This window comes from Tenrec ecaudatus, chromosome 13 (assembly GCF_050624435.1).
Source record: "Tenrec ecaudatus isolate mTenEca1 chromosome 13, mTenEca1.hap1, whole genome shotgun sequence".
Classification (NCBI taxonomy): Eukaryota; Metazoa; Chordata; class Mammalia; order Afrosoricida; family Tenrecidae; genus Tenrec; species Tenrec ecaudatus.
In genome coordinates this window covers 79,710,948-79,723,471 of record NC_134542.1, presented here as the reverse complement: position 1 = coordinate 79,723,471, position 12,524 = coordinate 79,710,948, and the positions used below count along the sequence as shown (strand labels likewise).

Sequence of the window (12,524 nt, the reverse complement as noted above, 5' to 3'; positions counted from 1 at the left end):
CAATAACGTCCTTTCAGTGTTATCTGTAAGAAAAATCTCAAACGGAGTCAATACTTAGTCATTACAATATTCAGCAATCCTTTAGACTTGTTGAGTAGAATGGATTCAAAGTTTCATCCATCACATTATCAAACATTCATACAGGTACATATAGCAAAGGGGCCAGTGGTGTCGCTGGTTAAGAGTTGGCGTCCTAACGGCAAGGTTGGTGGTTCACACCCACCAGTCCCTGTTGGAGAGCAAATGCGAGACTGTGGGTTCCCATCAGGATCGACAGCCTCAGAAACACCATCGGGAGGCCCTGCGAGTGGGACTCCACGTGGTGGCAGCCAGCAATGGGAACGGTGCTTCTTCGTGCCATTGAAAAGCCAGCTCTGTGCCCACACAGTCCATTTTATGATGTAATCTTGCCTAAGCTGCTTACCTTTCAAAGGACTTAATCTTATTTAAAAGCTTCACGAGAGAAAGACAAGTATGAAGGTTTTAGGCCACATTTTAATTCGTTCCAAGTACTGCTGATGAGAGTGGCTTGCTAACTTCACGATGGAAAGAAAGTTGATTCCCAGCCCCCGCCCCCACCCCCCCCCGCCCCCCACCCCCACCCCCACTTTGCTTGCTTCGCTAGAAATCAGGCTTAATTGACTTGATGTCACCCTAAATAGTACTTTACAGCCCACAACCTATGACTCTTGAACTTAGGAATCAGTATTTCCCCGACCTATTAATGGTGAGAAAAGTGAAGCAAAAACAAAACCAGAAACCTGTCTGTGGCCGGTTTTTCCTCTCATGTCCAAGTGTGGGTCTGTAAGATTAGTTAGCTTCCTCTTTCACTTTTGAGGGCATGAGTGTAAGGAAGTGTCTCAAAAGGACAAGATCGGTTTTAAAATTCTCGCAACGTACGACCGCCCAAACTATTATTCACCGTGGTTTGCGAGTTCTGGCATAGGGCGCTGCTTCTTAGGGCTCGTCTTCCTGAATCACCACGGGGCTCGCTCCCTTTGCAGCTTGGCAAAACGAGCACGGCAAACCCCAGCTAACGCGGTCACAGTTCAAAACCAGTCAGTACATCACGCCCGGAGTCATTGAAAATAGTGACACAATTTGCATGGCAACAGCACTGGGCCCGCGGAGAGAAACGTAGAGAAGGTTCCCCAGAGGTCCCTTTCATTAAAGCTGATCATTCTTGTCAAGATCAGAGATGAGAATATTCTCTTCTAAGTGCACCGTACTGAAGTTGCTTGTCGGATAGTAAGGGTTCCTCAATGCTGTGAGTCTCCCGAAGAAACCGTTGTTCTGCTTGTAGACGTAGAAGGCAACGGTGGAAGCGACCAGACTGGCTAGCAGGGTGAGCGTGACCGCGAGAGGCACGATGCTGTGACTTGGTCCTGGAGGGAGACGAGAGAGAGGAAAACGTCATGACAGGGCAGCGAGGCGGCCCCAGGGTACCCCTTATTTTCCCATCTCCTGCCCCAAACTTACCTTCTTTCGGATGCTCTGTTAGAACGTGGGCATCTAAAATAAAAACACACACACACAAACAGTATGTTGAGGATGATCCTGTGGTAAAAGGACGTCATTATTTGCAGGCGGGGTCAGCCTTGGCTGCCTGTCTTTACTTGTACCACTCACTTCGACGAACGGTCTACACTGCTGCTGCTGCTGCTGCTGCGTTCTGAGGGCACTGAGGAAGAGTTGTGACAGAGACCATCTGCCCCCCAACCCCCACACCTAATCCACTTCCTATTGAGCCCTTAATAAGGAAAGCTTGCGACCCGACTGACAAGGACCGTCATTAGCACCCACAAACATAAAAACCACACTGCTTTTTTTCCAAGTCAAAGAGCTCCTGTCCAGGGTCAGCACTGTGCTGAGGATGTTGATGGGCAACACGAGGAGGCCACAGTTCTGCTGGGATCTCAAGGGAGCCTGCCCAGCCATGATGTCGCCCTGCTCCCCTGCAGGGGCTGTTCTATGAGCATCTTCTCACTCTGTCAGCTCAAGGATCAGCTCCTCTGTCCAAAAAGAGGGCTCCTGCTTGAGGCGGTTTCTACTGCAGACCTGTGTCCCTTTCTTGTAGAATCTACTTCTACATCTGGGGACACCCAGGTCCCTGTGATGGGATTGGATTGAAGGCGGGAGGTTGGTTTGGGCTAAGGTGCCTGGGTGGTGTAAAATGGTCTGTCATCTGGCTACTCATGGAAAGGTGGGGAGTTCAAGTCCACTCCAAGGTGCCTGGAAAGAAAGGCCCGGTATTCCTCAGATTACAGTCGCTGAACACCGGGCCCTGACACACACAGGTCACTGAGAGTTGGAGTGGACGTTACGGTAACGTGACTTCTTCCATTGTCTTGACCAAGGTGAAGATTCTTGGATGGAGATGTGGAGTGATCTCGTGGATCAATGAATGCACCTCTGGGCACACAACGTGTGCCCTTTCCCCCTTTCATAAGCCGAAAAGGAATGGAAATAGCATCACCACATTGCTTTAAAGAGTTTATTTTCACAACTAAAAATAATCTGGGGAACTGTGCTAGCACGAGGGATTCCTGATTTGCTCCGGGTGCCTAAATACCATTCTGGACAGGCGATGTGTTGGGCCGAGGCATGTTCTCCACAGAGCCGAGATTTGCCATACTGAGCTTTCAAACGTGGGGCTCCCATCGACTGTGGTTCCCTCCTCCATCAAACACCATCTAACCAGCCGTCAAAGCTTCTTGCTGTCTTTTCAGAACGTTGCTCCCATTCCTCCCAGCCTTCCCCCCACCCCCCTACCCACCTCCCTGGGTTCTAGCACTCGAGTGACCACCATCTCTCTTTCCATCGGGACGACTGTCTACAGCAGAGCAGTTGATCCACTCGATGCCAGCGGGCTTTTTTTTTTTCCTTTCCAACAAAGAGATGCAGGTCAGAGGAGGTTCCAAAAGGTTTGTGGGTAACTCCTAGGGTCCTTTCATTCAATTTCTCCACAAGCTTTTTGAACGTCCCTTGTATTTCCTGGCCAAGGTACCTTAGAGGTGCAGTGGCTACGCGACCTGCAGGGTTGGCAGTTCGAAGCCACCAGCAGCTCCCACTCCTGCAAACGGCTACAGTCTCAGAGATCCCCAGGGGGTTGCTCTGCGTCAGCACTGACTGGATGGCATGGAGCTTGAGTGTGAGGGTTTTTGTTTTTTAATATTTCTTAGAACCAAAGAGGAACCTTAAAAATTCCCAGTACTAGTCATCAGGCAAATCATGGTGATTTGTGTTCCTAGCTTTCTTTGCTGGAGGTAAACTGCTTGTGCGCATCAGGTAAGCAGCGGCGGGGACACACAGGAGCCATACAGCCCTTGAGTGGCTTTACAATGATTTCCCAGAGAGAGGAGGCACGGCAGTGATCTCTGAATGGTTCGCTGCGGAACAAGACCCGAACCTCAGAACCTGTCTGAACATTCCCTGAGTACTTGTATTTGAAAACCTTTCACTGCTCAAGAGGAGGGACAGTAGGGGTCGGGATAGAATCAGAATGAACACTTGGCCCTGCCTCGACTTACCTGCCTCCATTTTGCATATAAAGCCTTTTTTTTCTTGACAGGGGGACCACTGCCACAGTCCTTCTGGGATCTTCAGGGCAACACACAGGTGGGGGTGGACGAGGTCTGTCTCTGGCTCCCACTCTCCCCAGTTGGACTGGTCTGTGGGAGTCCCATCAAACCACTTCGTGGTTTCATCTGTGGGAAAAGCGCGTACTTAGCATGCTTAGAGTGCTGAGCCGTACAAGGAGCGTTTCGGGAGACGCTCTCCATATTGAACCGTGAATAGCTATCCATAAAAGGAGTGTGGTGGTGCTGGGGGCTAGGGAGTGGGGTACAGAAGGATGCCAGTTCAAACCCATCAGCCGCTCCGAGGGAGGGAGATGAGGCTGTCTGCTCCCAGAAGAGTTGACCTCGGAAACCCTAATGAGCATCTATTTGCAAATGTCCTTGGTGAAATAACTCAGGCAGCCTTGTCTGCGATAGCCTGCCATCCGGGGTGGAGGCCTTGGAGTGCAGGTGTTGGGAAGACCGGTGAAGTCCCACCGACTGGCCAATGGACAAACACATCTGTCTTGGAAGAAGCCCAGCCAGAGTGCTCCTCAGGGGAAGGCTATGATGAGACTTCATCTCACATGCTTTGGACATATTACCGGGCTAGATCAGTCCCTGGGAAAGGATGTGCGTGGTAAAGAGGAGGGGCAACCCCAAAGAAAGGACGGTCCTTGATGAGATGGATTGGCATACAGGGTGGTTACAAAGGATGGAAAGTAAAATTGAAACTGACTTAAAATCTTTTTTTTTTTAAATCCTTTACTTGGGAGCTCTTACAGCTGTCGCAACATTCTATGAGTTGGAACTGACTCGATCATACTTAACAACAACACCTCCTTTCCTTCCCCACTTCTAAACTGGGGGACAGCCATTCCTCCCATCTCGGAACTTCACTTACTGAGCGCTCCACGCCAATTACCACAATTTTCTTTGCAAGTTCTTTTTAATAACCATCAATTAAACAAAGAAAAGAACACCATGTTCTCAATTTGTTACCAATTCTGGTATATAGGACCAGTAAATAATATGTTGAATACTGCATTTTATCCCTGAAACATTTATTTTAGTCCTATCGTGCCTTTAGGAACTTGGTGTATTTTCAAGAAATATGCTTTTTTTTTTTTTTTGACTTTCAGGCAATCAGAAGATTTCTGAATGCAAGTCCCCAGGTCATGCACCATTGCCACAGAAAGAAAGGGAAAGGAAACAGAAAAGAAACCTAATGCTGCTATTTTGTCTGTTTTTTATTTGGGAGATATGGTGAGGGCCAGAGGACACAGAGAAGGGTTAGCATAAGACAGAGAGAGAAAGAGAGAGAATAATAATCATACACGGTTTTCAAAACCTTCCAGACTCCAGATTCTTCAGACCTAAACATTGGTCTGAGTGGTTCCAAAGGAGGTAAAAGAAAATGGAAACTGACTTAAATGATTATTTTTTATTATCCTTTTATTGGGAGCCCTTACAGATATCCTAACATCCCATAGTTTGGTCACATCGAGTAGTATTGTGCACTTGATACCACAATCAGTTTCAAACATTCTCCTTCTTCTTGACCTCCTTGATATCTGCTCCCTTTACTTTATCCCTTCTTTCTAGACTATCTATCTATGTATCTATCTATGTATCTATCTATCTATATAAAACTGCTGTATCTTACACTATCTAATCCATTCACTTACAATTCTATTGTTTGCTTCCCTTGAGGTGGGGGTGGGGTGGGGGGGGAGCAGTCATCAGTGCTATCAGCTCCTCATTCCTTCCCTTTCTTTTGAAACACAAACTTGTTTTAAGCAAAAAGAAAGGAAGGAAGGAAGGAAGGAAGGAAGGAAGGAAGGAAGGAAGGAAGGAAGGAAGGAAAGAGCTGGTGATGCTAGTACTGCTCTTTCACAGCAAATATTGATGTAGGCAGAGCTCCCTGGTTCAGACTCATCTGCAGCAGCAACCTGAACAACTGTGCATTACTTCTGCCCCATCCTCCTTCCTACCCACGCCACTTACTGTTAGCATCGAACTGAGCATTCAGCCAGACCATCTGCACAGAAGAGCCCAAAGCAAAGAGCTCTTCTAGGAGAAATGCGTTTTCAGCCTCATCCTTGATGGTTAAGAGATTGGCCCCTGTGGGAGAGACACACAGCAAAGGAACGAGGAATCACGGTTAGGCCGAAGCACGGCTCAAAACATGCCCCCTCATTCCGTAATCTAGAAAGCCCAGCCTTTGAAAATGGAAACTTCCAATAATAATTTTTTTCCTTTAAAAATTTTCAGAAAGGCCATATTTATTGAAAGACACAAGTCTGTACTTAAGAAGTTAAAAAAATAGATGATGAATTTTAAGGGAACATTAGACATTCCTAATGCAAATGTCTTTAAGAGGAGCACAGTCTTGGGGAAATGCAGGTTTCTGAGATTGGGTTTTCAAATGCTATTTTGAACCGCAGGTCTCATACATTCATTGGCCCCAAACAAGCAAATGCAATAGGGTTTATTTTTGGCAATACTTTTTGTTGTTCCTAAAGGGACTAAAAAAAAAAAATCAGACAAATGAAGAAAACTGACGTCTTTGCTGAAATGTCAAGAAAGAGCACATGGAGAGAAGTTTACCATCACAAAAGAATTACCTTCCTTTCTGCAAAATTCACGAGCCGCCTCAAAACTCGTACTGTCCAGAACGGTGGAAAAACTGTAGCAATTGCTTTTAAATTTTGTCCAGGGAATAGATGTTTCTGAGCACAGCGCTGGGTGTTCAGATGGTCTTGCCTCTATGAACAAAACAGGATGATTTCAGGGTGCTGGCTGAGTTCATTTGTTGAGATAGTCATTGCGTAATATCATAGGAAAGACCAAGACAAATATATATAATGAGATTTTCGCAGTAATCCTCAGAAAGATTACGTTTAATGCAAATGATTACAAAACCAAGCCTGGTTGACAGCATGTCTGGTAGGAATAATCTGTACCTATACATAACGGGGCACCTTCATGCACACCCTCATAGGCTTAGTTTGGCTGCTGCTGGGGTGACCGCGGCTGTCTTTTAAGTTTCCAATTAGTGTCCTAGAAGTTGGAACGACTGGGGCGATGTGATTCACAGAAACAGTGGCGGCTGAATGATGCTGACAAAAGAGACTTCCAGTCGAACCAGAGGCGTTTCATGTCGCGCTGAGAATCAGAGGGTTTAGAAATCCTTACCTGGTAATCAACCCATGAGAGGTCCAGACTGCATGAGGCCCAGGTATTATAGCATAAGATCAGGGAGACTTTTGTGGGGGGAGTGTTCTATTTCAGAAAGCCCATGAAGTCAGACTCAGCCATGTCAAGATCCTGCCTCTGCTGTTTGCTAACACTTTGGCTGCTCTGGTCTCTCTGCAAGCAGCTGGCTGCTAACCGAAAGGCGGGTGGTTCAAGCCTGCTGACTGTGCCTCAGGAGACAAGACCTGGTGGTCTCCTCTTGTACAAGAGGCCAGCCTAGGGTCTTTATGAGCGAGAATCAACTTGACTGCGCACAACATCAACTCAGAATGGGAGCTTACAGCCACAGTTTTCTTACGAGTTGTTAAAAAGCTTAAACGAGTTGCCGCCTGACACTCATGAAGTACTAATTAACTACATTATTATTAAAAAGAGAAGGCCCACTTCCCAGTGTTTCTGAAGCGGACTCATGCTTTGCCAAGCTAGAAGGCCACCACTTAAGAGTTTTGACGTGGGTTGCTTTGATCAAAATTTGCCTATGTATGCCATTGGGTTTATAAACTCCAGAATATAAATATATGCCTCAAAATTACTAAATGAGAGACTTCAAAAAGAAGATCAACTTATACGAAGGACCCTTCAGGTCCCGTTGACTCGATTTTGACTCCCGGCGACGCTGGAGGAGGAGAACTGCCCGTGAGGTTCCCCAGACTGGACATCTTTACGGGAGCATCCAGTCTCCCTTTTCTCCTGCAGGGCGAGGGGCCGGTCTGAGCCTTGCAGCCAGGACTCCCTACTTGCAGGTGAACAAAATGCAGTAGGCCGCACAGTGTTCCCGGAATCTGAGGGCATCGCAGTATTAATCACGGGAGAGGCCAGCCGGTGTCATGGGATCAACAGGTGCGTCGGCGATGGGGAGAGGGGGCACCGCCGACGGACAGCCGTGAGAGCCTGGGGAAGCTTGATAAGGTTTTGAAGTTAAGTTTCATGTTTAAAATGAAGGGGTTGACCAGGTGCACTTTAACTGCAAATACACTATGCACAGTGAAGGGCCATCACCTGGCAAACAGCCGAACACCATCAGCTATCGCCATTGTGATTGTTAGTCTCTAGAGCCCAGTTCAGCGTTGCATATCATTCTAAACTTGCTCTCTAAGACCTTCAAATACATGTTCTGGGCTCATTCCCCACCCCCGCTCTCTTCCCAGTAATGCAGCCAAGTTCCAGCGCTGGCTTTCGTCCCCGGCCCAGCTTGCTTTTCCTGCCACGTCTTTGCCCGCATTGATCTGCGCAGGGTGCCTCTGACTGCCCAGGACTGCTGGTGGGCATCCCACGCAGTTTCCCACGCCCTTTCTCCACCACCAGGTGCTTCAGAAAGTCTTTCTATGCTCTCCAAGTCGCCGGGATGGGTTCCCCACCCCCTTGAACCTCCATAGCCCTTGCTACCTCTCCTAACAGTGGGCCGCTCTCCCTGGATTGCTACTCCTTTTACTTCTTTGTTTTAACATCACTGAGAGAGTCAGAGGCAGCCCTTCCTACACATCTTCCTGTCACCTGTTCAGTGCTGTGCTTGAGTGAGCCGACAGGGTTTCTCAGGTGAATAGTCATGAACCCACCCGTGGGCACGTGGCAAATGGCCCCTTGCAGAAGTGACCCGCAGGCGGCGCTGCTCCAGCGTCCAGTGGTGTCGGCAAAAACACAGTCGCCAAGGAAGGCCGCCTCCTCGTCTTTCCAGTGCGTGAAAGAGGACTTGGTGCCATCAGACCAGTCAAAATGGAGACCGTTCTGTGGAGGGAAACTGAGCTGTCATTTCGTTGTCAACTCCGCGGGTGACATCACCTAAGGCTCTCTGTGTGTCCCAGACTACAGACACAGATTTGTATTTCCACGCCTCCTAACAAAGCGAACGACCCACCACAAATCAAAGTGTTCAAAGTTCGGTGGAAGCCTTGATCTTCCGCTGCCATCCTTTCCCCGCCAGCAAGATGATTGAAGTGCACACATCACCTTGCTCCTTCCACCAAACTACATTTCAGCTCGTGCTGAGATTTAAAGGGAAAACATAGAAGTTGCAGAGACAACTTGACTACAGTTTTTAATACTCTCTCTTGGTATCAGGAAAATCTTTCCAGCTCTGCTATAAAACCCAAGGCCATAAAGCAAAACTGGCTATTTAAAGTTAAAATATTCTTTGGCACAAGAATACAATAAATCAAGAAAATCCGACCTGGGAAAATAGCTCTTGTTTTTAGTAATTTACTTCGAGTTACTTAAAGAACTCTCACAGATCAATAGAACACACACACACACACACACACACACACACACACACACACAGATCATTGACAAAAAATGCAAGGTCACAGTAAAAAATAAAGACAAAGTTCAAGAGCACGTAAAGGCCCTCCAATCACCCCTGTAATGAAAGAATCATGCTAAAACAACCAGGAGACATTGATACTTTGGCTATTTCATTGGCAGGGATTAACGTTTTGATAAGACAGGCAAAGATGCAGGGACACCACACTGTTATTGGCATATAAACTGGTGCACATTTTTGGCGGGCAATTTGGCACTGCTTGTTAACATTTAAAGCATGCTCAGCAATTTCACTTCTGGGACTTTATCGTAATTGCACAAAGATATTTTGTTGTTCTTTGTTATTCGTAATTGTGGAAACTGAGGAGAATCAAATTACCTTTCGTAGGGGAATGGTTTCACAAATTGTGGTATATCTTTATAGGCCCCTGCTACCAGGAATGAGTTACAGTTTTATGTGCTGATATGGAAAGCTGTAATTGGTATTTTAAATGAAAAAAAAAATCAAGTTTCAAGACACTTGGAAATGTCGAGTGATCTCATTTGTGTTTAGAAATGATGTATGCAGACACACCTTACATGTAGACATGGGGAAAACGTTCTAGATGACCACACGAAGGCATACCAGTAGTTGACTTTGTGAAATAAAATGAGGTATCAGCTTAGAATTTATTTTATTTCACTGAAAAAGAAATCTTACTTTTCCAAGCACATCCCCGGGAGTGGCTGGGTGAAGGGCTGGGGGAGGGATCCCAAACAACCTTCCGTATAAACTTGTGTATAAGCCGAGTTTTTCAGTACATTTTAATGCAGTTTTTGTGGTAAAATTAGGTGCCTCGTAGGATATTCGGGTCGGCTTCTACTCGTGTATATACAGTAGGTTAATTTCAAGGACTATGGAGTCAATTAGTAACCAACTTCCTTGGTAGGACGTGTGATTCATTTTTCTTTGGGGATGCTTCAAATATGACAAGTGACCAAAGTAGAGATGCTTCAGTTTAAGATGTGCTCCCATTAGTCAGTGTCCTCTGAGAAGTTCAAAGCTTCTCAGAGAACCCTGGAGGGATATGATTAGAAGTGAGTCAAGTTGGTGTTTACCCTAAAAAAAAAGAGTACCCCTTTATTTTATAGTCATAGGCTGCTCATAAGGTTGACAAATAGTTACTCAGAAAACTAATGATTAACACCCCATTTACTGTTATTCCCGGGAGCATCTTTTACTGTGCTAAACACAATGTTCTGATCATTTAGGGGTAAATGTGAAACTTAGTTTTGCAAGGATCTTCCAAGGGACTTTGGTCACTTACATCTGCGGTGTACAGGCCGATCCAGTGGGCACGAGCCAGCCGGTTGAGGATAACAGTGAGGAAGGACTGATGATACTGGTCAGTAATGCTGACCAGTTCCGCCCCGTGCAGCAGGCAGGTTTTCATCGCTGTGTGCCAGGTCATATTTGCATGAATTATTTTATATGTCCGGTTTCCATAGTCTAACGTATTGGGAATGGGGTACACAGCAGACCTATTTTCACCGTGCCCAGAGGGATCTGGAACACAGTAGAACAAGGACAAAGACCATTTGTAGCATCTCAAGGAGACCGGGGAGGTCAACCTTACCACCTCTGTCCACCCTGATCCAGGCTCACACACCTGGGGCTCTTCTAGTGGGGCCATTGGCTCAACAGCACCTGGTTGTTAATGCCAGGGAATTTCTCTGCCAAGAATGCCCTATTTCAAAATGTGGACATGACCTGAAATTGTACGTAGTGTTCAAGAATTGGAACACTTGGGGAATGGAGTGACGGGGTTCTTCCAAACGACACCTGCATACCAATGCACTTCCGGAAGCTTTCCCGTTTTTGAGGATTCCTGGCCAAGAGGCCACTTTTTGGTGTAGCTGTTAGAGATCCCTCAGGCAGGGTTCGCTCCACCAGTCTGTGTGAGCAGAACTTAGAGCTTGCTCATAAAAAACTCTCAAGGCTTATGGGGGAGCAGACTGCATTGCAACCACTATTTTGCGAGCGGACGTTCTCAGATATGGGACTTCAGGAAACTTCTGAGTCCGTCTGACAGTCACTACCAGACCCAAAGTTTTGCCCGTGTCAATTCTTCCCTAGGGTTGTGGGTTGGTGCTGAGTGTCTTAAAGATTTCACTTGCATGTGACACTAAGAAATTCAACTCATATTCCAAGTCAGCATATGTGTGAGGGGAACTTCTAAGAGTTCAAGGGAAAATCCCACTATCCTTTCGTTCCATTTCCCCACAGACTTTGGGAAGATTCCCTGATATGTTAGGCCGCTCAAAGTTCCACAAAGCTCCAGCCACAAGCTGTGACCCTGCAGGTAACATGATTTAGGTAGCCTAGCACCCAATACGAGTGAAACAGATACTACCTATTGTTTTTATTTTCCTCCGCCATGGTTACACTTTGTCATAGTAGCCCCAGTAGTCTTGTGGAGTTGGCATTGAACTGCTAACCACAGCACTCTAAAAACCGGACTCACTGCCCGTGGTCAGTTCAGACTCCTAGCCACCTTATGGGTAGAACTGTCTTGGGAATTCCTGAGACTGTACCTCTTTATGGGAGCAAAGAGCCTCCCATAAACCGCTGGCCTGGGGTTAGCGATCTAAGGGCTAACCACTACACCACCCAGGCTCTACAAGGTGGGCTCAAACTCACAAACTGCTCCCTGAGAGAAAGAGGAGGCTTCCTGCTCTGCTCGGCAGTCTTGGAAACCCTCGGGTCGCTCTGGGTGGGAAGGAGTAGAGGGCTGTGGGTCGGCTTTGGGGTTTACAGCAGTATGATGTTGGTGGCATTTCACACCAGATGTCCTTGTAGGTTAAGCCATCGGATCTGGAAACATGGCCGCATGCCACGTTTAGCTACGGAAACCATTGATAAGGTTGCAAGAAAGAAGTAGCATGAATTAGTTGATTTCTCTGACTCTCTTCAATAGTTTTTTCAATTAAAAAAAAATTACCGGATCAGACACCTACTCTGAGGCTAATTAAATGCAACACAGCCTTTAGAATGACTAATATGAATGTACAACCTTGCTCACCATCCCAGCGGCCCAAGTCCCACTCTAGGGCACGGTCACGGGATAGTGGAGGATTAAATGACTGAATATTTGTAAAGCCAAATAAATAAATAAGTAAATACATAGATAAGTGCCCCGTACTCTTAGATCTGAAAGTGTGCTATAGAGCCGTGTAAAACAGACATGGAAGAGACAAATGAACCATGGACATAAAAAGTAGTAAAAAAATAAATATTTCTTACCCTGAATTTTTTCACAAACGAACCCATAACCTTCTTTTCCACAGTCTTCAAAATACCATTTTCCAGTGAAATGAAAATTAGGATTACTCGACAGCAAGGCACAGAGAGGACGGTTGACTGGAACTCCGGAGGTGTCACGATGTGGAGTCTTGAAAAAGAAGACAACC

At 46.4% G+C, this 12,524-nt stretch overlaps 1 protein-coding gene across 1 annotated transcript in view; it reads right to left on the bottom strand.

The window, feature by feature from the left end:
* Nucleotides 1-602: 602 nt before the first annotated feature.
* PLA2R1 (phospholipase A2 receptor 1) overlaps nt 603-12,524 on the bottom strand; it is a 117,449-nt gene continuing 105,527 nt past the window's right edge. Inside the window, exons 23-30 of the mRNA XM_075529664.1 lie at nt 12,358-12,505; nt 10,382-10,620; nt 8,372-8,540; nt 6,185-6,325; nt 5,565-5,681; nt 3,531-3,707; nt 1,480-1,512; nt 603-1,385 (exon numbers count right to left, since the gene is read on the bottom strand). Coding sequence (XP_075385779.1) covers nt 1,168-1,385; nt 1,480-1,512; nt 3,531-3,707; nt 5,565-5,681; nt 6,185-6,325; nt 8,372-8,540; nt 10,382-10,620; nt 12,358-12,505 — 1,242 coding nt within the window. The 3' untranslated portion in view covers nt 603-1,167. The remainder of the gene's footprint in view (nt 1,386-1,479; nt 1,513-3,530; nt 3,708-5,564; nt 5,682-6,184; nt 6,326-8,371; nt 8,541-10,381; nt 10,621-12,357; nt 12,506-12,524) is intronic.